This window comes from Rhinatrema bivittatum, chromosome 1 (assembly GCF_901001135.1).
Source record: "Rhinatrema bivittatum chromosome 1, aRhiBiv1.1, whole genome shotgun sequence".
Taxonomy (NCBI): Eukaryota; Metazoa; Chordata; class Amphibia; order Gymnophiona; family Rhinatrematidae; genus Rhinatrema; species Rhinatrema bivittatum.
Window position 1 is genome coordinate 616026405 of NC_042615.1, and position 27020 is coordinate 616053424.

Genomic DNA, 27020 nt, shown 5'->3' on the forward strand with positions numbered 1-27020 from the left:
GAAGATTACAGAGAGATTTCAAGATTTTCAAAAAGAGCCTAAAGACATGGCTCTTTAGAGAAGCCTTTTCACAAAGAGAGCGAGAAAGAGAGAAACGCTGAAAGCTGTACACGCAAAATCTTTATACAGCACTAGCACATTATATGTATGCACGTCATGGTTTGTTTACTACACCCTTAATTGAAGGTATAAATTAATAGTCCTTATTGTGGTCACAGGTCAGATTAAACAACACTGAACATATAGCCTTTATTATGAAACTATGTTACCGAGCTTATAAGGCACCTCCACTACTAATATGAACAGATACATGTACAATTTACTATATGTGCCTCTATGTAAACCGTTGTGACGGTATTCTACTAAACGACGGTATAGAAAAGATTTTAAATAAATAAATTAACTGCTATTAATCAAGTTTACTTAGGAAATGGCTTCTGCTATTACTGGCATCAGTAGCATGGGATCTTCTTGGTGTTTGGGATTTGTCAGGTTCTTGTGGCCTGGATTGGCCTCTTGGAAACAGAATGCTGGGCTTGATGGACCCTTGGTCTGACCCAGCATGGCAATTTATGTTCCTCTTTCCAGGATTTTCACCTTGACTTTCAGCTGTCTTTTCTCTCTGCCTTTTTTTTAAACCCACATGTAGAATACAGTAATCTTTTCCCCTTTCAGCTTCTCCTCTCCCTCACCTGGAATGCAGTAGAACCTTAATTAAATTCCCTTTTTTTTTTTTAGCTTGAAACAAAGAGCATCCTAGATTGGCGTCATTTTGAAAAATGGCCTCAAACGGGCAGGGTGCTAAGGAACACCCTGGCCCAATGAGAGACTTTCAGCTTTTTGTAAAAATTTTCGGGATGAGGGAGAGTGTCAGGGGATGCCTGGGGGAGCAGGTAGGGCCTTGAAACCCCAGGGATTCATTGCATACCTTTGGAAGGGGTGAGGGATTGCCAGAGAAGGGTACACTGTACCCCAACGACTTTATCTCAATAGGGGTGGGGATCTCTGAACCCCCAATTACTTTTATTTAAAACTTTGTAGGAGTAAGGGGGATGAGGGGGGGGGGGGCCATCACCGCATTCTTTTGTCCTGTGGCGTTTAGCCGCGAGACAAAAGAATGTCATAAATTCCCAATCTTTTTTCAGAGGAGGGGCCCCACTATTTCGACACCCCCTCATGATAATGGGCCCCTCCCATGAAAAATCATCATGGCTTAGTGACTCTAGGCCTTAGTTTTTTTGTTGTTGTTGACTTTCATTTTATTATCTTATCAATAACAGTTAAGGATTTTCATTTACCTAAATTGGTATAAGTATTTGTTTTCACTATGCCCTTATCTGAAATGGCTGTGGAGAATAGTTGAAGCCAGCCCAAACATAAGCAGATCCAGTACCTGCGTGCTGAGATTATTTTCTATTGGAAAGCTAACTCTGTTGTTCTTTTCAAGTGCAACTGTGGTCAAGAGCACCCTTGTAAAGCCATTAGTTGGTACACCATAGAGGTGTACTCCCTCCGCCTTGCTTCCAGTCCTTGCTGCACTGAGATGCATATAAGACTCCACGACTCATCTTTTATCCTGGTGTTCCAGGAAATGCCAGACAGGAAAATCATGCACAGAGAACGCATTTTGTTTGGCACATAAGGTGATCTGATATTGTTTGTCATGTGGGAGACCTGGGTTTGATTCCAGAGCCTGGCTTCTACCTACTGCACACGCTGGGAGGGGAGTCACTGTCATTGCACAACGGTAAGCCCTAGTGACCAGACTTATATGTGCACCAGGTTCCGGTGGGGGCCACTGTGTTCTTTGGCTGAGGAGTGTTGCGGCAGTCGCCGAGTTAGATGGGAGGGGGAGCAGGGGAAAGATGGGGAAACTCCCCTAGTAGTTGTGAATAATGCTCATGATGCCGAGGCCCATTACAGGTTTATTTCTATTGAGTTGGAAGCCCAAAGGAGCAGGAAGACATTTCTGGTCTAGAATCATCTCCCCACCCCAAATAACCATACTGTGTGCATGTAAGTTAAGTATTGCAGCATTTTCGATCCCTAGTTTATTCCCCTTGTTCTAAAAACAGTTAAAGTAGTGTAATACTACAACAGACATATTTTATTTCAATTTATTCTGTGTTCTGAAATTTGAAAGCCTGTATTATAATATTTTCCCACCTCTTTTCTTTGACAACAGAACTTCACCAAAGCAGCCATTCTAATTTTAAAATATCTATTTTCATAGCAATTATTTCTTTGAATGTAAATAATAGAATTGTTAAATTAAAGATATATGCTGGCTCAAGACCTCAATTATATTACTATAAAACAAAACCAGACCGTTGCAACTTGAGGTACTGCAAAATAGCAGATGTGTCTTACAATTATTTTAATTATTTATAATTAAAAAGACTTACCCGAGAGAGTGGTATCAGAAAGATGTCAGTGTGTTCGCAGTCTCATGAGCTCTTGCCCTTACAGGGCTACAGCCCCTCTCTTGACTTCACCACTTATTAATTACGTCATTTACCTACTCTCTTCAGGTTTGTCAATTGATGTTATGTTTTTATAAAGTGCAAATGTGCCTCCCTTAAAATCCTTAGAAAACCCGTATTTTATCATCTAACATGCCACAACTAATTATTACAATCTCATATATTGTGTTGTGCTTATCTCTCAATAGTAGTGCTGTTATATTTTCTTCGCCGTGTTTCATCACTGCTTCAGATAAATCGCCCGACATTGGCCATGTTTCGGCGCACTCCTCGCGCCTGCTTCAGGGGCTACCGTTCCTTCACAAACTCTATTACAAAAACATAAATCTATAAATACCTCTAGAACAATATCTATATATGTCTCACTCTACTGCGGCATTAGTACTCACGATTCAGTGTGACACAGATCCCTCCTACCGTGTTGTCTTTCAAAAAATGGCGCTCAAACGCTATTCTTCCGTCTCCACCGGATGTCAGCTGTTTTATACCCGAACCTCAAATCCAGAACTAGACTATCCACTACAGAAAGACCGCCCAATCCAACTTCCTTATTAAGCCCAGCAGGGCAATTGTGTTCAATTTAAAAATCCAACGCTGTTCGCGCTGTAGTAAACACAGATTTAAATCCCCTCCCCGCTCATCCTGCTCAATACAGTCCAAACCGTACTATGTAAAGTTTCAAAAACATGAGATTGTTCAGCACAATGCTGAACCAATGGAGCTTCCATCCTTCCTCTCTTCAATGCGCTTTTATGCTCTATTAAGCGTGTTTTTAATGCTCTCGTGGTTTTACCCACATAAATGAGCCCACAAGGACACCAGATGGCATATATAACATTTCGTGAGGTACAGGTAGTCGCTCTAATCGGTTTAAAATTTTTTTAATTTCTCAAGAGGAATTTTTATATTGGAATGAGCAAGTGGGCACATTGCACACGACCCACACGGGAAATGACCATTCCCTTCCTCAGATCTAATCGCCGGAACTTTAAAGTGTGACCTGACCACCTGATCTTTAATGCTCATTCCTCTTTTGAAAGCTATCAAAGGCTGAGTTATAAACTCATTGTGAACCTGTAATACGTTCCAATGTCGTCTAATGCTCTGCACTATCCCATTCACTCCCATAGAATATGGTAATACACATGTCAACCTGTTATTATTTGTGGGTTTTTGTCTTGATTGCAATAGATATTCTCTGTGATTCCATCTAGCTCGTTTATAGGCTTTTCGAATTACCCCCAACGGATAACCTCTTTCCATAAAACGCTGACTCATCTCTCTTGCTCTCGATTTGTATTCTTGAACTGATGAGCATAGTTTCCTCAGCCTCAAAAATTGGCCGAAAGGAATACTATTGCGCAAAGTTATAGGATGACAGCTATTGTATTCTAGTAATGTATTTCGATCCGTTGGTTTCTGAAAAATCGTGAAACAAAATTTATTGTTATCCAAAGAGATCCTTATATCCAAAAAAGGAATTGAAACATGATCATAATTATATGTAAACTGCAATGCCTGTTCACAAGAATTTAGCCAAACCATAAACTCTTGGAAAAGGACCTCAGTCCCATGCCACACTATGAAAATGTCGTCGATGAAACGGCGCCACACAATGATATTATTTTTATATGGAGAAGTCTCTAACCAGCGTGCTTCAAAATGTCCCACATACAGGTTAGCGACACTGGGGGCCATAGTGGCCCCCATTGCCGTGCCACCAACCTGTTGATAATAGCTTTGCTCAAATAGAAAAAAATTTTTTTTCAACGCCAAAGTGGCTAGATCTATAATGAAAGCTATGGGAGGGCGAATAGATGTTACCTGTGCTGTTAAACTGTCCCTAAGCACCTCTAGTGCCGCATCCTGCGGTATATTTGTGTACAACGACACGATATCTATTGTGGCTAGAAGCACACCATCTAAAGGAACATCTAAAGTCTCCAAAAATTGTATCAATTGTCCTGAATCCCGTACATAAGAGGGCAAAGATGGTACTAAAGGTCTCAAAAACGTATCGACGTATTGAGAGAGTGGCTCCAGAAGCGAGCCCTTAGATGAAATAATGGGACGCCCTGGCGGGTGTACCAGATCTTTATGAATCTTTGGAAGATGGTAAAAGGTTGGTACCCTAGGATGTTCTACCTTTAAACTAAGAGAGAATTCCGGTTTTTAAAGGTAGAACATCCTAGGGTACCAACCTTTTACCATCTTCCAAAGATTCATAAAGATCTGGTACACCCGCCAGGGCGTCCCATTATTTCATCTAAGGGCTCGCTTCTGGAGCCACTCTCTCAATACGTCGATACGTTTTGAGACCTTTAGTACCATCTTTGCCCTCTTATGTACGGGATTCAGGACAATTGATACAATTTTTGGAGACTTTAGATGTTCCTTTAGATGGTGTGCTTCTAGCCACAATAGATATCGTGTCGTTGTACACAACTATACCGCAGGATGCGGCACTAGAGGTGCTTAGGGACAGTTTAACAGCACAGGTAACATCTATTCGCCCTCCCATAGCTTTCATTATAGATCTAGCCACTTTGGCGTTGAAAAAAAAATTTTTTTCTATTTGAGCAAAGCTATTATCAACAGGTTGGTGGCACGGCAATGGGGGCCACTATGGCCCCCAGTGTCGCTAACCTGTATGTGGGACATTTTGAAGCACGCTGGTTAGAGACTTCTCCATATAAAAATAATATCATTGTGTGGCGCCGTTTCATCGACGACATTTTCATAGTGTGGCATGGGACTGAGGTCCTTTCCAAGAGTTTATGGTTTGGCTAAATTCTTGTGAACAGGCATTGCAGTTTACATATAATTATGATCATGTTTCAATTCCTTTTTTGGATATAAGGATCTCTTTGGATAACAATAAATTTTGTTTCACGATTTTTCAGAAAACCAACGGATCGAAATACATTACTAGAATACAATAGCTGTCATCCTATAACTTTGCGCAATAGTATTCCTTTCGGCCATTTTTGAGGCTGAGGAAACTATGCTCATCAGTTCAAGAATACAAATCGAGAGCAAGAGAGATGAGTCAGCGTTTTATGGAAAGAGGTTATCCGTTGGGGGTAATTCGAAAAGCCTATAAACGAGCTAGATGGAATCACAGAGAATATCTATTGCAATCGAGACAAAAACCCACAAATAATAACAGGTTGACATGTGTATTACCATATTCTATGGGAGTGAATGGGATAGTGCAGAGCATTAGACGACATTGGAACGTATTACAGGTTCACAATGAGTTTATAACTCAGCCTTTGATAGCTTTCAAAAGAGGAATGAGCATTAAAGATCAGGTGGTCAGGTCACACTTTAAAGTTCCGGCGATTAGATCTGAGGAAGGGAATGGTCATTTCCCGTGTGGGTCGTGTGCAATGTGCCCACTTGCTCATTCCAATATAAAAATTCCTCTTGAGAAATTAAAAAAATTTAAACCGATTAGAGCGACTACCTGTACCTCACGAAATGTTATATATGCCATCTGGTGTCCTTGTGGGCTCATTTATGTGGGTAAAACCACGAGAGCATTAAAAACACGCTTAATAGAGCATAAAAGCGCATTGAAGAGAGGAAGGATGGAAGCTCCATTGGTTCAGCATTGTGCTGAACAATCTCATGTTTTTGAAACTTTACATAGTACGGTTTTGGACTGTATTGAGCAGGATGAGCGGGGAGGGGATTTAAATCTGTGTTTACTACAGCGCGAACAGCGTTGGATTTTTAAATTGAACACAATTGCCCCTGCTGGGCTTAATAAGGAAGTTGATTGGGCGGTCTTTCTGTAGTGGATAGTCTAGTTCTGGATTTGAGGTTCGGGTATAAAACAGCTGACATCCGGTGGAGACGGAAGAATAGCGTTTGAGCGCCATTTTTTGAAAGACAACACGGTAGGAGGGATCTGTGTCACACTGAATCGTGAGTACTAATGCCGCAGTAGAGTGAGACATATATAGATATTGTTCTAGAGGTATTTATAGATTTATGTTTTTGTAATAGAGTTTGTGAAGGAACGGTAGCCCCTGAAGCAGGCGCGAGGAGTGCGCCGAAACATGGCCAATGTCGGGCGATTTATCTGAAGCAGTGATGAAACACGGCGAAGAAATATAACAGCACTACTATTGAGAGATAAGCACAACACAATATATGAGATTGTAATAATTAGTTGTGGCATGTTAGATGATAAAATACGGGTTTTCTAAGGATTTTAAGGGAGGCACATTTGCACTTTATAAAAACATAACATCAATTGACAAACCTGAAGAGAGTAGGTAAATGACGTAATTAATAAGTGGTGAAGTCAAGAGAGGGGCTGTAGCCCTGTAAGGGCAAGAGCTCATGAGACTGCGAACACACTGACATCTTTCTGATACCACTCTCTCGGGTAAGTCTTTTTAATTATAAATAATTAAAAATAATTGTAAGACACATCTGCTATTTTGCAGTACCTCAAGTTGCAACGGTCTGGTTTTGTTTTATAATAATAGAATTGTACCATAAGTCAAACTTGTACAGACAATAGACCATTAATAGATTATTCTTATTTTTATTTTATAAATTTTGTAACTACTACATAGTAGCAAAAAATGAAATTATGCAGTACATTGAATGCTGTTAAAAAAATATAAATGTGGATTCTTAATTCTGTAGGACTTTGGGTTCGGGGGGCTTAATTTTCAGACTGATGGCATACGACAACTGCAAAGTCTGTGAGTTGTTTTTACCGGCAGACTTTGCACTCATTTTCAAAGTGAAAACACCTGCGTGCTTTTGCTTTAAAAGTTGCAGAAAGAAAATCACCCGCACACATTTATCTCCTGTTTATTTTGTGCAGGTAGTTTTCCTGACTAAACACATACTCAAAAGTACGTGTGAAATCCCAAACCTTGCCCCAATCTCGTTCCCGAGAAGGCTTCACCCCACCTACTACAGAGAAATGTGCACTCTTAGGGGGTAATTTTCAAAAGTTTTTACAAGCTTAAAACTGGATTTTATGTTTGTAAATGCACTTTACCCATGTAAGTGGGCTTTGGAAAATTGCTACAGTATCTGCCATTGTATGATCACGAGGTTTTACCCACATTATTTATTTTTATTTATTTTATTTAACATTTTTTCTAGACCGACATTCGTTGGGAACATCACATCGGTTTACATGGAACATAACAGTAGCGTTATAGGGCTATACTTAGAACTAAGAAATAAAACAAATTAGTATCTTGCAACAGCGATAATGATAAAAACGCAACTTGGAAAGGAGAACAATATAAACTTAAAATAGGGATAATAAGTGCTATACAATATAGTACAATGAAAACAGGAGATTAATTACTGTAGTCTTGTTTATATATTAAAAATGTATCAGATATGTAAGGGAGTAGATAGATATTAGAACGAAATAGCCAAGATTTAGGATGAGATGGAAGTATAAGTGGGCAGTGTGCAGAAAGAGATAATAATTTGATTAGATATATGAGAGGGAGGTTAAGAGGTATAAGTCAATATCAGAATTTCAGGTGTAGGCATTTATTTATTTATTTAGAAGCTTTTATATACCGATGAATGTTGGGAATATCTCATCGGTTCACATAAAACAAAACTGTAGCTAAACAAGCTTTACAGAGAACAAGGAACAATGCACATAAAATTGATATACAGCGAGCAATGAAACATAACATACAAAGGGGAACCACCGGGTAAATGGGGTTTGAAAATTACTATGATCGTGTGTTACATTTACATGCATAACTCCTTTGAAAATTACCTCAAAATTTCCAAAATCCCGTTTCTGTGGGTAAAGCACTGTTTTACTGGTGGAAATGGCTTTGGAAAAAAACCTTCCCCTGTGTGTGATGTGTTTGCAAATAAGGGTAAATTAAAGAGACAGGTGCTATCACATATTATCTACATTAATAAGATCTATTTTCCGTTAATAAAATAGATTACTTACTGAACAAAAAAGTCATCTGCCGTCTTATCAAAATTTCCCTGGATTAAACTTTCATAGTGGTGGTATATTGGGGAAAGTCTCTTTAAAATATATTTCTTAAAAACAAAGCAAAAAATAACATTATTAGGTCACCTTCAGACACTTTCATAGAGACTTTAACTACTTACAGTTTATTCAACATTTTTCCATTGTAATGTTTCCTCAGTAAATATCTGCCCAAGACTCAAATATCTGGCTTTTGGTAGGGATGTGCAGGAGAAAAACATTTTCGTTCTCAGGAGGTTTTTTTTACCATGAGTTTTATTTCATGGATTGTTTGATTCATTTTCATTCATGAGAAAAAAACAAATCAATTAAACCCCCTCCCCCTCAAAAAATGGGCAAAATTGAAAATGAGGCCTCGCAAGGCCTCCCACCCATCCCACCTCGAAAAAGTGCTGAGGCCAGGATTCCCCCCGACCCCCACCTACCCGGTCTGGTGGGGATCAGCCGGCTTCGGCCTAGGCCCAGGCCGAAGCCTTGGCTTTGTGTAGGCTGAGGGTGCACTAGGTCACCGTGACCTTGGCTTACTCAAAGGTGAGGCTTCGGCCTGACCTGATACCAGGCACTTAGCCTAGGCCAGCGCCTGGACTCAGGCCTGATGCTGTGATCTGGCCTAGAGGCTAGGTCCCAAGGCCGGGGCCTCGGCCTGGACTCAGACGCATTGCTACAACCTGGCCCAGAGGCTGGGTCCCAATGCCAGGGCCTCTGCCCAGGGTCAGATACAGGGCCTCAAAGCTTCTTTTTCCTGCTCTTCTTTGTTCGGCACTTGCAAGCCAAATGATATTGTCTGCTGGGCTGAATGCGCAGGGGTTAATTAACTCCAGCGTGACCCCAGTGAACGATGTCGTTTGGCTTGCAAGTGCCGAAGAAAAAAAAGAGGATAATGAAAAGGCTCAGAAGCCTGGACCTGAACCTTGGCTGAGGCCCCGGGATTGGACCTGGCCTCTGGGCCAGGTTGCGGCACTGGGCCTGAGTCCGAGTGCCGACCTAAGCTGAGTCCAGGTGGCAGACCCGGGGACTTGGATGACATGCCATGAAGGAACAGTGATTGGAGCAGGAGAGGGTGAAGCACTAATAAGGAGCAGACTATAAAGCCAGAGAACAGAGAGACTTTTGCTAGGGCAGTGGTACTTTGGGACTGGTTCCTGCTTCTGGTCTTCCGTGCCTAGTATCCTGACCTCTGGATCTCTGTTTGCTGCTGAGTCTAAATCTCTAGACTCAGTACATGATTGGCAGGTCTGGATTTGTCAATAAACACTCTAGGCTTGTGCCTAAGATGGCAGAGAACAGCCCTTTGCCTCCTGTTCCAGCTCTTCCCCTCCCAGGTAGCCTGTAGTTGACATAAAGGAAAGGGGTGAGCCTGGAGCAGAGTAGGACAAAGAAAAGCAGTTGTTTCTCAATCCAGCCTCTTTGCTTCTGTCTTTTCCTCTCTCCTTCTGGTCTAGAATCATTGCTTCTGGTCTCCTTCTGGTCTAGAATCATTGCTTCTGGTCTAGAATCTGGTCTAGAATCTGGTCTAGAATCACTCCTTCTGGTCTAGAATCATTGCTTCTGTCTTTTCCTCTCTCCTTCTGGTCTAGAATCATCTCCCCACCCCAAATAACCATACTGTGTGCATGTAAGTTAAGTATTGCAGCATTTTCGATCCCTAGTTTATTCCCCTTGTTCTAAAAACAGTTAAAGTAGTGTAATACTACAACAGACATATTTTATTTCAATTTATTCTGTGTTCTGAAATTTGAAAGCCTGTATTATAATATTTTCCCACCTGATTAGGAAATAGGAGAAAAGGGGGCATGAGGCTAGAGCAGACATAGCAGAGCAGACAAGAGCCACTCTGCTCTCTAGTCCAAACCCTCCCCTCCTCTCATTGAAGGACAGGACGGGAGACGGTGAGTCTGGAACAGATAGAGCAAATGGGAGGTTAGAAGGGGCTGGGATGGGAATAAATAGTGGGGGGAGAAGAGGGCAGGGGATTATTACTATTATTAATAATCATTTGTAGAGCATGGGGGTGGCTAACTCCAGTCCTCAGCCACAAATAGGCCTGGCTTTCAGAATAGCAACAATGAATATGCATGGGATAGATTTACATACAATGGAGACCAGGCATGCAAATCTGTTTCATGCATATTTATATTTTTTTTGGAAGCTTGCTGAAAACAAGTCCTGGTTTGTGGCTCTTAAGGACCAGTGTTGGCCACCCCTGGTATAGCATATACTAGATGTCTGCAGCACTGTACACTGACATAATAGACAGTCCCTACTCCTTGGAGCTTACAGTGAGAGGAGATCAGTTTAGGTGTGAGTGTGAGAGAGAGGGAAACGAGGATGGAAGAGATAGTGTTTATGTGTGTGAGAGAAAAGGGATTGGCACCAGGTGTGTGTGTGTATGTATGTATGTATGTATGTATGTATATATATATATGTGTGTGTGTGTGTGTGTGTATGTGTGTCTGCTAGATTGGTGGGAAGTCAGAGATGGGATGGGAAAGCAAGATGGAATGGGATTGGAGCATGGTAGGAACACCTTTTTCCACCACTTCTCCAATTCAATTCAAATCCTCCTTTCCTTAATCTCTGATTTTATCCCCCAAATCCTGGAATCACCCTCACCTGGATCTCAGATCCTGCCTTTTCTGATCCCCCTCCTATTCCCTTTTCCCTGTCCTCCATCTGGTCATCTCATGCTCTCCTTCTCTTCCATCCCTGAAATCTCCTTCCTCCACCGTTACTTGACATTTATTTATTTATTTATTTATCGAGTTTTATATACCGTCATTTGGTTTCGCCATCATAACGACATCTATTTTTCTCATCCAATAAAACATATTAAATTATATAGACGCAAGCAAGGTTGGGAAAACTATTCTTATAATGTAATACTGTTGTCCAACTTTACGGGGAGAGGGATGGGAGCGTGAGAATTGTGATTGCACATAAGGGGGTAAAAACAAATCCATCTCTGATGACTGAAAGTGCTATTCTCGAGCCTGCCAGCAGCTTGGTAGCAGATTCAGGTATGTTTTTCATACTAAGGTGCTATTTGGCATCCATTGAGATTGAGGAGTCTTTCCAGACTTCTGACTTGTGAAGAGGGGGTCATAATTGAACCCTTGACCACCAGGGTAGATTACCATTACTGATTCACAGTACCTTGACTTGTTTTGGTTAAGATTTAAGCCATTTCACTGTATCCATGTACCAACATCAGTAAGCAAGGGTAAAAGTAGTGATCTCTTATGAGAGTCTTAAAGGTCGTAGGATCTGTATGTTATCAGCAGGGATGAGCTGTTTTATAATTGCCCCATCAGCTGGATCAAGATATTAAATAGTATTGGAGGGGAGAGTATTGAAGGCAATCCAGGTTTTGTAGGATTGTGCATTGATACTAATAGTTTGGAACATGTACATTAAAAAGTAGGTGAACCAGTTTGCCACAGTAGCTTCGATTCCCGTATATCTTGTAATGGTCCCAGCATGATCTAAGAGTTCAAATGCTGAGGATAAATTCAGCAGGATCAATTGTCCTAAGCCACCTTCATCTAGTAATAGGTGAAAATTGTCTAGGAGTGTGGTCAGAGCTGTTTAGGTGCTGAAGCCATTTCTAAAACCAGACTGAACTGGGTCCATTAGGGTGTTAGATTTGAGAAAGTCCGCGTGCTGAACAGAACCCAGGTTTTCAATCACCTTAGCTATGAACAGCAAGATAATGAATGGCCTGAAATTTTCAAAGAGTGTGGGATGCAAGAAGATCTTTTTTAGGATTGTATGGAGAGTGATTGATTTGAGACAGGTCATAAAATGACTGGAATTAAGGGAGGAATTGATGATATTACTCAGCCAAGCTAGCACTGTTTCTCTTGAATTTCTGAGGAGCCAGGTTGGGCAAGGGTCAAGCTCAAGAGCTTTGGCTTAATTTGCCAAGCTACTATGTCCCCACTCGGCTGTCTGCACAAATACCAAATACAAAGAGTATGTATACCTTTTGTACACACAAAATTGACACTTGCTAATTTTCAAAGAGAAACTTCCCAGTTTGCTTCTTTTTTAAAATTAGCTAGAAATTATGCATGCACAAAAGTGCACACATAATGGGTCATTCATCAAGCCACGTTAGGGCTCTAATGCACATTATATTGAGTATATCTTGCGATGTACCCAATATTTTGCATCTCCCCACTCAGATACCCTCCCCTATTACAATGACCTTCTTTGCATGCAATTTACATGTACGAATAATACAAATGCATACAAAAAAGTTAATTAATAATTTATTGCAGCTGACTGAGAAGGTGGTCAGCCTTGATAAAACAACACCTCCTAGAGAAATGTTAGAGGTGTGCCGGGAAGCCCGGGAACCTAACACGGGTCCCAAGGCTCCCACCACACATTTAAAGAGGCAGAAAAAAAAATAAACAAAAATCAAGACCAAACAGGGATTTTGAGCAGCAGACAGTGCTGATCCCTGTTTCAACTTGGGGCTGCCGGTTGAGGTGGTCCTGACTCCCACAAAATTTAAAAATAAGTGGAAATATGTATGTGGTAGCAGCCCCCCCAAAGTCTAAGCCCCTCCACTCCCCTGACACATCAGCATCAACACCCCCAACCCTTATTTTAAAAAAAAGGGACAGCTCCCCCCCCCCACTCTTGCCCCCCTCCAGAGCCCCCCTAACCTTAAACTGGATCCCATGTCAGCCCAATATGGCACCAACCTGACCTTGCCCCCCAGAGATCAGACTCAGGTCACGTAGGTCCAATTTAAGGTAAGGGGGGATCTGGATGGGGGTGGGGGAAGGGTGCAGGGAGAGTTGTCCCTTTTTTTCAGGGGGTATTGATGTGTCAGGAGGGCCATTGGGTGGGAATATTGATACTTACGAGTCAGGGGGACTGGGGGGTGGGGGATAGGGGTGTTGATGCTTATACTTCAGGGGGCCGGGGGGATGGAGGAGTGGGAGTGTTGATGCATCGGGCAGGTGGGGGGCTTAGACTTCGGGAGGCCACCGCTGTGCACATATTTTCACTTATTTTTAAATTTTAGGGGTGATGGCGCCGCCTCAATCAGCAGCCCCATGTTGAAATGGGGTCAAAACGGACACAAAAGAACACGCTGCCCTGATGCATTTTTGGGGGAGGGGTCCCACTGTTGTTGGGAGGTTGTCATGGCAACACCCCCTCCCCCAAGGATAGTGGGTCCCCTCCTGTGAAAAAAATCACATCTTGATGAATCTAGGCCATAATTTGCAAGGAGGCAGGCTTTGGAAAATTGCCCCCAGAATTAGGTATCAATGGTTGAGATGGTCAGAAATCTGTTGCGTTTGATGCAATTGAAGTTCACAGGGCATTTAGCTAAATCTCTTTAGAGTAGTTCAGTGCTGACTGTTTCTAACTCCTGGCAACATGTGGCATCCCACAAGTTGCCATAGCAACCTGCAATCAAATGTATGGAGTTACTAGTCACAAAGCCCCTTGCCAAATCTGTGGATTATAGGAAAATTGGCTCTTACCTGCTAATTTTTATTCCTATAGTACCACAGATCAGTCCAGACTCCTGGGTTTTGCCTCCCTGCCAGCAGATGGATACAGGGAAAGTTTCACTGATACTGTACATAACCCAGTGTGCCACCTGCAGCCCCTCACTATTGATCTGTACCCAAGACAAGATGACAGCAACAGCCATAAATTTCTAAGCAAGAAGAAGGTGAAGTTGCCCAAAAAGACAACGGAAAACTCGTTTCCCAAATTTAACATGAGCGATCAGCATTGAAAACCTCCAACAACTCTGTACTATATACAAAGCAACAGTATGAGTGTCAGACTCTTTTACCCCCTCCCCCCCCCCCCTCCCCAGTAAATGGGCAGGTCTCTGGACTGATCTGTGGTACTACAGGAATGAAAATTAGCAGGGAAGAACTAATTTTCTTTTGCCTGTAAGTACCCAGATCAGTCCAGACTCCTGGAATGTACCCAAGCTTCCCTTAACTCGAGTGGGACGTGGAGAGTTCCGCTCGTAGAACTATCTTATTAAAGCACATGGAAGCTGGAGCCCCTACATCCAAGCGATAATGCCTAGCAAAAGTGGGCAACGACTTCCCAGTAGCCACCCAGAAAATTTCATGCAGAGACACCTGATGTAACTCAACGCAGGAAGTCGCCTGAGAATGTGTCAAGTAAACTCCTAAGCCCCCCGGCAGCAGCATTCTTTAGAAATGTAGCTCGACTCAATTGCTTCCTTCAGCCACCGCACAATTGTAGCCTTAGTTGACTTATTTCCCTTCTCTGGACCACTCCACAGTACAAAGAGTTGATACGATCTACAAAGAGGAGATGCAATCTATGGAAATCATAAGTGACCTTTAGATACCTCAATAATGCATGCCGCCAATCTAAGAGCCTAAGCTCCCCTGCATGAGGCGTGGCGGAATCCAAACCATAAAAACTGGAAACTCTACTGTCTAACTAAGATGGAATGCCGAGACTACCTCAGGCAGAAAAGAAGGCACCATGCATAATGATACCCCTGAATCAGATATCTGTAGAAAGGGATCTCAACACGACAGCACCTGGAGCTCCAAAATTCTCCTGGTTGAACAAACAGCAACCAAGAAACCAAGTCTTTAACCACAGCTCTCTTTAGTGGTTCAAACAGAGCCTCACACAATTCTCTAAGGACTAGGTTCAGATTCCAAAATGGACAAATGTTCCGCACCTGAGGACACAAGTTCTTAGCTCCCTGAAGGAACCATAAAACATCCAGATGTGCAGACAGAGGATACCCTTGCATCTTACCCTGGAGACAACCCAATGTCGCTACCTAGACACTAGATAGTTAAAGGCCAGTCCCTTGACCAGAAACTTTCTGTAGAAAAGCCAAAATATACAATACTGTAGCCTGAACAGACTGAGGCTGCACTCCATCAACAGCAGACCAGGAATTGAAGACCCTCCAAATTCGCATATACAGCAAGGATGTAGAAGGTGGAAATAACCATTTTGGAATATCCCCTCCATCTCAGTGGTCTCCTCTCAGAAGTGAAGCCATGAGACAGAGGTAAGTCTGACTCAAAAATATTGGGCCCTGGTGGAAAACAGTTGACCGATGTCTAAACCTCAGGGGCCCATCTATGGCCATGTTGATCAGATCTGGGAAGCATGGTCAATGTGGCCACTTTGATATACCAGGATCACATTGCCTGGATGTTTCTCTATCCACCATAATTGCTTGTCCTCCAGAGGCCTCGGGAGGGAAGACAAAGAAGAATCCCTCGAGTCTACGGCAACACCAGAACTCTGATTCCTTTGTACCATGTTCGGTTCAGTGGCTTTAAAAACGCAACGCCTTGGTGTTCTCTTTGGTCAGCATATCCCCATCTTCTGTGAATGAGACACATGGCTGCCTCCGACAGCTTCCATTCCCCAGGGTCTAACTTTCTCCGACTGATAAAATCTGCCTGAATGTAGTTCACTCCAGCGATGTGAGACAATTCCAGCTGCTCCAAGTGCTGTTCTGCCCAGAGAATCAACTCCCGGGCCTCTTGAGCTGCTGCCTGATTCACGGTTCCACCTTGATGGTTGATGTAGTCTACTGTTGTCGCATTGCTGATAGGATATGTACCGGAAGGCCATGTAAACTTGGCAGACAGGCAAGTAACGCGAAATGCACTTCTCTCGTCTCTAACCAATTGTTAGGCCATGAGGCCTCCTGTTTCAACCACTGGCCCTGTGCCAACTGATCTTGCCACACTGCCCTCCATCCAAAGAGGCTTGCATCGGTGGTGACTATTATTCAATTCAGAATCTCCAATTCCGCACCAAGCTCGAGATTGGTGCGAGTAAGCACGACAAAAGACTGTCCCTGGCTTCCCCTCTAATGGACAAGGAAGATGAAACTCTTCCAGTAATGGATTCCATTGGGAGAAGAGCCCCCTGCAGAGGCTGCATATGTGCGAACGCCCAATGCATTAATTCCAATGTCGATGCCATAGAACCCAGACCTGTAAATAGTTCCAGACCCTGGGCACCAAAAGCTTTAGAAGAAGCCTAATCTAGCTCTGCAATTTCAGCAGTCTCTCTCCATGAGAAACACTCTCTCTGCTAGTGTGTTGAACTGAGCTCCCAGACAAGACCAGTGCAAGGGGATTGGGTGCCCTAGGCACCTTCAGCCTTGCGCTGCCCTACCCCCCCGCTTGCTGCCCCCAGCCCCACCCCCAGTTGCAGCCCCTCCAGCCCCAAAACAAACCTCACAAAACACTTGGTCTTGCGGGGAGCCCTGAGCGATCTGCTGCTCCCGGAGCCTCGGGTGCCACTAATCAAAATGGCGCCGGTGGCCTTCAGCCCCTACCATGTGACACGGGCTACCAGTGCCATTGGTTGGCCCCTGTCACATGGTAGGGGCTAATGACTACTGGCGCCATTTTGGTTAGTGGCACCCGAGGCTCCGGGAGCGGCAGATCGCTCCTGGGCCCTCCGCTGGACCACCAGGGGGCTTCAGGAGGGTGGCCCAATGGGGGGGGGGGGAAGGCAGGGTGAGGTGGAGGCTGAAGTGACCTGAAGTGGCCGCAAGCGGTGGTGGCGCCCCCTAAATCTCGGCCCCCTAGGCACAGGCCTAGCGCACCTAATGGTTCCCTAGGCACAGGCCTAGCTCGCCTAGTGGTTCAGCCGGCCCTGCTCCCAGATACTCCAGAGTTTGTAAGAGGAGTAAATGGCTCGTTTCTAGGTTCACCACCCATCCTAGTGACTTCAAGAGCTTTGGTAACTTTTGTACCGATTGTTGACAGAGGTCATTTGATTTTGCATTAATAAGCCAGTCATCCAGATACAGATACACCAACATACCCTCCTTTTGCATTGCGGCTACCCCCACCACCATCACCTAGGTGAAGGTACATGGAGCCATGGCCAGCCGAAGAGAAGGGTTTGAAACCAAAAATGTTCCGTTAGGACTAATGAGCCTCAGGAAACTCTGGTGCTCTCTGGCTGATGGCTATGTGCAGATATGCCTTTATCAAAGCATGAGATGCCAAGAACTCTCCCTTGTTTACCGCTGCTAAGAAGGATCTCAGAATTTCCATGTGGAAATGGGGAACCTTGAGAACTGCATTTACCTTCTTTAAATCCAATATCTCTTGAATTGGATTGGGGGGGAGGGGGGAAGAAACAGGATGTTTAACTTAAAATTGACCTCCGACCACACTAAGCATGTTCAGGGTCTGAGCCAACAGACTCAGTAACACATCTCTGTGAAAAAAAGAAAAATCTGAGCAGAGTCCAAAGCGGCTCTCAATCATATGCAATTTCTCCCTCTTCTAGAAGTGAGAAAGCAATTCCCTATTAGAATCCTCCAATGTCTCATGATCCAGACCTCCTTGCACATTACCAGGGACAGCCTCCCTGCGGCATTTGCCCGCCATGACTGAAAAATGAGAGGCCCAAGCATGTGATCCCTATACAGTAGGTTGCTTTGCATTCGTTGGGCACCACTGCAGAAAGGTCTGCAAGCCTTGGAAATATTTCACCCAGGAGGAGGAAAATGGATCTATACCAGAGTCCATAGCCCAACCTTGCTCTCTCAGGGAAGCTTCTGCCCTCGGGAACAAGGGAGGAGAACTGACCATTGCCTCGTCTCCCACTCACCCTCCAGAGACACCATAGGCCGAGGGGATGTCCCAACATGGGCAAAGCTGTAGTAGTCAAGTTGATTTGAGCATCTAAACAGCACTGACACAAAAGGAGAGAGAGTGAAGACTGAATTGCTATCAGACAGCAAGCCTCACAGAAAGCAAGGCGCTTGGACCTGTTCGTCCCTGGTGCCTAACTCTCCAGGACGCATGCAAATACGTGCTTAAGACTAAGTTGCGGTCATACGCGCACAAGTACATGCGCAAATATGCGCTCATATAGCCCATGGTCATACGCGCATAATTGCTGTACAAATACGCACTGAAGTTTAGTTTGCAGTCTTATGCACACAAGTACCTGTGCAAATATGTGCTCCATTCTAAGTCGCAGCCTTACACGCACAAGTAATTATGCAAGTATGCACTCAAGAATCTGCACAAATATGCGCTCAAGTCTAGGTCGCAGATGTACATGCTCAAATCTAGGCCATGGCCTTATGCGGACAGGACTCAACACATGCAACCACCACGTGGTGAGAATGTACGCACACGCCTAGGCACGCAATAAAAGAACTGCTACAGTGGCCTACCACATGGCTAAGTAAAGCCTTCCTGCATCTTCAGCGCGTTTAGGCCCGGATCTGTTTAACATCCAGCACTGAAAATCGTCAGCCTGAAGAGTTTCTCAATAGCTTAGGCCTCTTGACTGGCCGAGAATCCATGGAGACTGGGGCCAAGAGCCAGCATCTCACTAAACACGCTTTGTTCATAAGCAAATTAAAATCGGCAGAAGACCTCTACTCCTCCTCAGTGCATGTGTCTCTCTGCACCTCTGCGGGACAGGGAGGGGATTCCTCTGCCTCTCCCGCTGATGCTGCCAGGGAATTGAAAATGGCCGCCGTTTCTGTGCTGATGGGGAAAGCCTCAGTGCTAGAACCCATCATCCATGAGGCTTGTTCTACCGATGCGGTTATGCTTGACACAGACCCCTGAATGCTTCTGCTGCACATACACGCTGTTCCTCCCTGCACCCATGGCACCACCAGCACCTCAAAGGCAAACAGGGGAATAGTTACTCAGCACCACAGAGCCAACACATGGTCTCCTCCGCAGGCAGAGAAGCTACTGAAAACCCCTTCGCTGAGCTCCCTGAGCTGCTAAGGTAGCTTCCCCTCCCCTGGAACCTTGCTGCTGCACAAATTCCTCGATCTAGTTCCTTGTTCTTGTGTAAAGATACATAGAAACCAATACTTTTCTTTGGTGCAGAGGTTCAGGTTCCAGGAACGCAGGCCATATGGCAGATCAGAAAAAAGCCAGACCTTCTTTATTTCTTCAAAACTTTACCAAACTTACAATACCTACTCCCTAGAATGGAACACAGAGCTGCTAGCAGAAAAAAGAAAATCAGCCAAATTAAAAAAGGAATTGACTAAAAGAAAACAGCTGCCCTGAGCCTGTAGCTGCCTCAGCAGCCTCGTGAAGGGCAAGGATCTGGACCACCAGATTTATACTCCCACGGAAGAAAGGAGTGAGTGTACCAAAGGGTCACCAAGCCCCAGCTCATCCATCTTGATCAGATAGAGAAGGACCCACTAGGAACCAAAAAACCCCTGGGAGGAAGGCTCATAAATCCAAAATAGTCTCCAGACTGCAGAACTGCAGGTTTTGCACCATCTTCCATTTGCTGGAGACAGAGAAATACTGAGGGACTGCAGGTGGCACACTGGGTTATGTACAGTGTCAGTGAAACTTTCTCTGACTCCACCTGCTGGCAGGGAGGCAAAACCCAGGAGTCTGGACTGATCTGGGTATGCACAGGGAACAGAAGTTAGAAGCAGTCAGAGCAACCATTTTGAAAACAGTGAGCTCCACAAAGCTAACAATCCACAGTTAGAGGTATAGGAGAGATGGAACTAAAGTTTTTTGTGATCTCTTCTGTATTTTCTAATTCTTTCCTTAAATGACTTAGGACCTGATTCACTAAGACTGTTCTCTCATTTTTTCTCTACTTATTTACTTCATTTATTTATTTCCAGCATTTATGTAATGTGCATCCAAAGAAAGACCTAAGTGACTTACCGCAAGACTCTAGCATAATACAATTCAGAATCAGAATTGCAATTAAAACAGAATAACATCAAACTTCTTTAAAAGCATCCCTAAAATACACAGCTTTACACTACTTCCTAAAATGTGTGGCATCTAGGGTCAGATTCCAGACCCTAGATGCCACACATGAAAAGGCTTATGGGTTTCCATAAATTATTACTTCCTTAACCTTTGGGTGACAAAAAGTAACATCCATAGCTGATGGTAAATTCATATTCAGATTAATAGGCTAAGAAGATCCTTCAATAAAACAGGACCATCTACATACAATATCTTAAAATATAAACTCATCTATTTGGTATTATTATTATTATTACTTTTTATATCCCTTGATTCCCATAAGTTCAGCATAGGTTACACTATGACATACTTATGGGAAAAGACCTTGAGGAATCAGACCCTTTATGCATTATTTTGGCAATACATGTACAAACTATACACCGACAACGTGCCATGAATGTGAGAGAAAAAAATGCACAAAAACAGAAGCAAAAATGAAATAAATAAATAAAAATGAACATTGATATGGGTATAGGGACAAAGATAGCTTGGAGAAGAGACAGCTGAGGGGGGATATGATAGAGGTGTTTAAAATCATGAGAGGTCTAGAACGGGTAGATGTGAATCGGTTTTTTACTCTTTCAGATAATAGAAACACTAGGGGGCACTCCATGAAGTTAGCATGTGGCACATTTAAAACTAATCGGCGAAAGTTCTTTTTCACTCAACGCACGATTAAACTCTGGAATTTGTTGCCAGAGGATGTGGTTAGTGCAGTTAATATAGCTGTGTTTAAAAAAGGATTGGATAAGTTCTTGGATGAGAAGTCCATTACCTGCTATTAATTAAGTTGACTTATATAATAACCACCTCCGCTATTATAAGCAATGGTAACATGGAATAGATTTAGTTTTTGGGTACTTGCCAGGTTCTTATGGCCTGGATTGGCCACTGTTGGAAACTGGATGCTGGGCTTGATGGACCCTTGGTCTGACCCAGTATGGCATATTCTTATGTTCTTATGATAGTCCGCACTGCAGTAAAATCTATATTTTGACATTCAGATTTTAAAATATTTCAGGGGCAGACACCAACAGACCATAATCTTGTAGAACTGGTCATTTATTTTGTCTCTATTGCCTCCTTTCTTTACAATAAAATTTCTCAAATCCAGTTTAAAATGGTACCAGGAGGAGATCTTCCCTCCAGCAAAGAACAGATTGGAGAGATTGGAAGGTGAATAGAATAAGGTAAGAAAAACCCTAAAGTTCTCTTCTGTCCCAGCCTCAAATCTGGCCCCCAGATCTCAGTTCCAACCTTTCGATGAGGTATCCAAAAATTGTCAAAAACCAGTCTCTCATCCTGTATTTTTGATACTGGTCCATCATTTCAAATAAAGGTGGCCAAGGATGGCTTGACTCCCTGACTAGTCCAGATCATTAGTGCATCTCTGTCTGAGGGTTCACTACCCTTGTTTCTGAAACATGAATCAGTTCAACTGCCATTACAAAGGTCATTTTTCGACCCAGAGGTTCTGACCTATTTTTGTCCAGTCTGAAATGTCCCTTTTTTTGTATAAGCTCATTGAATCTGCTGTACTAAGTCAATCACAGAAATATTTAAGTGACTCTTAGACCTTTGTCAGTCTGACTTTAGAGCTAACTATGGAACCAAAACCCTGCTGGTATCACTCATGGATGACTTGATATGTGTCAGGACTCAGATTAGCCCCCCATACTAATTCTGTTAGACTTTTCTTCATCCCTTGATCTGATTGATTATCAGGTTCTTTTGACAGGTTGGAAGAATCTGTCATAGAGGGTACAGTGCTTCAATGGTTTTCATCATTTCTCACTAACTGGGTCCAGGGCCTTTCATCTCAACTTCCTTTTGGCTGCCCTGTGGATTTCTCCATGGGTCTTTCCTATCCTTTGTACCTTTTGTGTTGAGACCACTAAGGGGGTCATTTTCTATCTCTATCGCACGCGAAAAGGGACTTTTCGCGTGCGATAGCTAAATAGGGGAGAGTCGGGGCGGCATCGGGACCAGAAGAGGAGGAGTGAGGGTGGCGTTGGGGCGGATGCTGCGGAAACTTCGCTGGTGGTGATAAGGTAAGACCCTTTATCGCCGCCAATAGCACGCCCAATAGCACCACCTTTCACTGTGGTGCTATTGGCTGTGGAAGCCTGCAGCGATAACACCACAGTGGTGCGATCGCTGCTGGCTTTCGCAGGCCCGCCCTCCGCTTCGTCCCCCGCACCCAATTACCGCGGGATTCAATAACATTTGTGACATTAGAAAATCCAGGCCTGAGTGAGTTAATTAGGAAGTATGGGTTAGACTTCCATATATATGTAGATGATATCCGGCTCTATGTACCCATGGGTGTTGAGATCAAGGGCTCTCTTGTGAACATCTGGAGCCATTTGGAGTTGGGCAGTACATAATCAGCAGAAATTAAATCTAGATAAGTCTAAGGCCCTGCTTATTAGTGATATAACTATGTCATCCCCATCTATTCCTTTGCAAAAAGAAATTCAGATTCTGGGCATTTATGTGGAGAAAACCTTACATCTTTAGTCACAAATTCAAGGGATCAAGGACTTCCTTTTGGCAACTCCAGCTGATCAAGTGGTTGAAACCTCTTTTTTTAAGGCCTCTAGCTACTCTAACACATGCTTTCGTGATATCACATCTGGACTACTGTAACACCTTATTTGTTGGTCTGCTCACCAAAACATTGAGTCGGTTGCAGTTGGGTCCACTTTTCAGCAACTTGGGTGCTAGTTGGATGTAGCCTGAGGGATCACATTTCACCTCATCTTGAGTGGCTGCACTAGTGACCAGATGCCAGCTGTGCCCAATTCAAGGCCTTGTACTTAATTTTTAATGCCTTCAATGGTCTTGGCCCTGGATATCTCTGATATCTCCAGAACCAAGCTGGAATATCCCAATATGAAAAGCTACTAATTGTTCTCTCTTAATATAGTGTCGGTCCATAATGACTCGTAGTAGAGCCTTTTGCTGCATAACACCCACTCTTTGAAAGGGAGACCAGGCTTACAAGAAAAACATTTCCTTTTCTTAAGTCTTTAAAATCCCGGTTTTTTATTTAGGCTTATAATCCATTGTTAAGTTAGGCCAGTATGGCCAGAGAGCGACTTGTTTTTTTGGTTTTTTTTGCACTGCCCAGTTTTAGTCATGGGTTTGCTTTGTTTTAATCACTCTGAGTCTTAGAAGGCTCTTGCTAGGCTAGGGGTAGGGGTCTGTTTCTTGGGTTGGAGTTTTCACCTAACTGCTGTTTACTTTTTGAGTTGTACATTGGCAGATGCAGAGTTGTATCCTTGCTCCTGACTTGTTTAATTCTAGCTGGTCATTGCAGTTATTTCTTTCATAGCGTTAAGTTTCTTATAGAGGAATGGGTAGTCTATTTTATGATTATGATTTGTTGTTTTGTATTTTTCCTCTTCTGGTTTTGTTTGTTTGTGGTCAATATGTTTATGCTGATTGGTTAGTATGTTCTGATGATTAACATGATTTGTATAATATGAGTGTTTTATTATTTGTATATTTTACTCAAGTGTACCTCATCTTGGGTTCATTAGTGGGAAGGCAATTAAGTAAACATTTTAAATAAATAAAAGTTGTTAGGTATTTACAATATAAGAAAGGCGATTGTTATAGATTTTTCAGAATGCACAAAAGGATATTGATACCTTTAACAATGGAAATGACTTAGGCGTGACCAGAGAATGTTCAACAAGCAACATGTTATTCAGTGCTGTATACCACACTATAATTTCCTCTTCTTTAGCAAGGTATTTTGTTATGCTGAGTGCCGTTTCAATCTCAATATATCCAGATCTAATGTAAAAAATATGTAAAATAAATAAATATGTAAAATAAATAAATAAAAACAAAATAATTGGTCAATTACTTGTCAGAAAAAACCCCCAAATCATTAATTCCACGCTGCCCACTCAAAGATCACTAAAATACCGAAAAGCATACAGGCAACTCACAGTATCAAGTTTACTTTGCCAGTGAATTTATTTTGTGAACTTGCTTAGTTATTAATGTATCTTATTCAAATGTATAAACTCCTCTATTGGCCCTAAATCAATATTATAAGAGAGTTATATCCTTTGAACCCCTTCAGGAAGTTAACAATGATGGAGGTCCAATGGACCGGTTTTTTAACAGAGTTCTAAGCATAAAAAAGGTGGCCACCTTATCTTAAAAATATCCCGAGGCCTTCAAATGATTACTCTAACTCTTGTTCTTATTTTGTATAGAAAGCTGTCTTGAAAGCTTTTATAGCAGCAGCTGTTTCTACCTTCGGACATTCCAGAGTCTTGCAAATTTGAAATGGGTGGCCAATGGCCATAGCAGCCCACTGATAACCCACTGACATTAATGGAGCCAGAGATGATTTATATATTTTCCTAGAGTTATAAAAAAATTAAACTTAACTATATTGCAGAAGTATTTAACAAGTAAAGAAATGAATAGATTCAGAGAAAAATATCTACATGACACCTAATTCTTAAAGGAAAACCTATGAACATTATTTAAATTTGCAACTAGAAGACAACTCTTTACAAATAGCAGGAAGTCAGTCCCAACTCCAGTCTGGCAGCCTCTGTGCTGCCTTGGAGGAGCAAGGTCACCTGGACAGAGAGCATCACCTTGGTGAAGCAGGAAGCTATCTTGTAGCTAGGCCCCACTTTTCAGATGATACATTATCCTTTCACACTGAGGATGGGTCTCCAAGGACTTGTGCCCAGGAGTGAAGGGTTAGGTCGGCCGTCATAGTTTGTGATTTGATTATTAGTAATGTAGATAACCAGATGGCTGGTGAATGTGAGGATTGCTTGGTAACATTCCTGTCTGATGCAAATGTGGTAGATCTCATGTGTCACCTAGATAGAATTTTAGACAGTGCTGGAGAGGAGTTGGCTGTCATGGTACATGTGGGTACCAACAATGTAGAAAGGTCTGGGAAGGAGGCTCTGGAATCTAAATTCAGGCTCTTAGGTAGAAAGTTGAAATCCAGAACCTCCAGGGTAGCATTTCCAGAGGCAGGCAGAGCTATGGAGTCTCAATGCATAGATGTGATGATGGTGCAGGGAAGAGGGACTTAGTTTTGTTCAGAACAGGGCAACATTTTGGGGAAGGGGGAGCCTATTCCAAAAGAATGAGCTCCATCTTAACCAAGGTGGAACCAGGCTGCTGGCGTTAACCTTTAAAAAGGAGATAGAGCAGCTTTTAAACTAGAACAAGGGGGAAAGATAAGGGTTGCTCAGCAGTGCATGGTTTGGATGCAGGTATTTTTGAAGAATAATAAAGAAAATTAGTTAAAGCATCCCAATTTAGAAGTTCCAATAAAAGCAAAAGTAGTCAATCTGTCCATAAGTAAAGAACAGATTGAGTTAAAAGATTAAAATTATCCTTAACTGCTAAGAAAGTTGTATATACAAAAAAAAAGTACCTTGAAATGTCTGTATGCTAATGCCAGAAGTCTAAAAAGTAAGATGGGAGGGTTAGAATGTATAGCACTGAATGAAGAGGTAGACATAATTGGCATCTCAGAGACCCAGTGGAAGAAAGATAACCAACTGGGGTACAAATGATAGGGTGGATCAAGTTTGTAGGGGTATGGTTCTTTATACTAGGAATGGCATAGAGTCCAACAGGAGTCCAACAGGATCCTGCAGGAGACTAAATGCACAATAGAATCTTTATGGGTGGAAATTCCATACGTGATAGGAAAGAGTATAGTGGTGGGGCTGTACTACCATGCATCTGGCTAAAATGAAAAGACAGTCAATGAAATGCTAAGAGAAATTAGGGAAACTAACAAATTCGGTAGCACAGTAATAATGGGAGATTTCAATTACCTGTACATTGACTAGGTAAATGTCACATCAGGACATATGAGGGTGGTAAAGTTTCTAGATGAAATAAATCACTGCTTCATGGAGCAGCTGGTTTGGGAACCAACAAGAGGGGAAGCCATTTAGACCTAATTCTTAATGGAATGGTGTGAGAGGTAATGGTAGTGGTGCTACTCAGCACCAGTAATCACAGCATGATCAAATTTGACTCAATGACTGGAGAGAAGTCATTAAGTAAATCTATTGCTCTAGCATTTAATTTTCAAAAGGGAGGCTTTGATAAAACAAGTAAATATTAGAAAAAGCTAAAAGGTGCAGTTACAAAGGTTAAGAATTTACATCAGAAATATTCTACGCATTAAAAAAGATGTCAGGAAGGCCAAACCACTGCCAGCATGGTTAAAAGGTGAGGTGGAAGAGGCTATTTTTGCCAAAAGAACTTCTTTCAAAAACTGGGAAAAGGATCCAGCTGAAGAAAATAGGAAAAAGCATAATGTAATGGCAAATTAAATGTAAAACATTGATAAGGCTGTCAAAAAAAGAAGTTGAAAAGAAGCTGGCTGTAGAGTTAAAACCTCATAATAAAAACTTTCTAAAATATATCTGAAGGAGGAAGCCTGAACTTAGGGAAGACAAGGCCATAGCATAAAAACTAAATGAATTCTTTGCTTCGGTGTTTACTGAAAAGGATGTTGGGGAGATACCTGTGCCAGAACCGGTATTTAATGGTGATGATTTGGAAAAACTGAAAAAAACTACAGTGAACTTAAAAGATGTAATAAGGCAGCTTGACAAAATAAAAAATAGCAAATCGCCTGGACCAGATGATTTTACACATCAGAGTTCTGAAAGAACTCATAAATGAAATTACCAATCTATTTTTAGTCATTTGTAACCTATCATTAAA

The 27020-nt window shown here is 42.5% G+C and overlaps 1 protein-coding gene across 1 annotated transcript in view; it reads right to left on the bottom strand.

Moving 5' to 3' along the window:
• LVRN (laeverin) overlaps positions 1 to 27020 on the bottom strand; it is a 175417-nt gene that overhangs the window by 65413 nt on the left and 82984 nt on the right. Inside the window, exons 14-15 of the mRNA XM_029571204.1 lie at positions 23933 to 24080; positions 8449 to 8543 (exon numbers count right to left, since the gene is read on the bottom strand). Coding sequence (XP_029427064.1) covers positions 8449 to 8543; positions 23933 to 24080 — 243 coding nt within the window. The remainder of the gene's footprint in view (positions 1 to 8448; positions 8544 to 23932; positions 24081 to 27020) is intronic.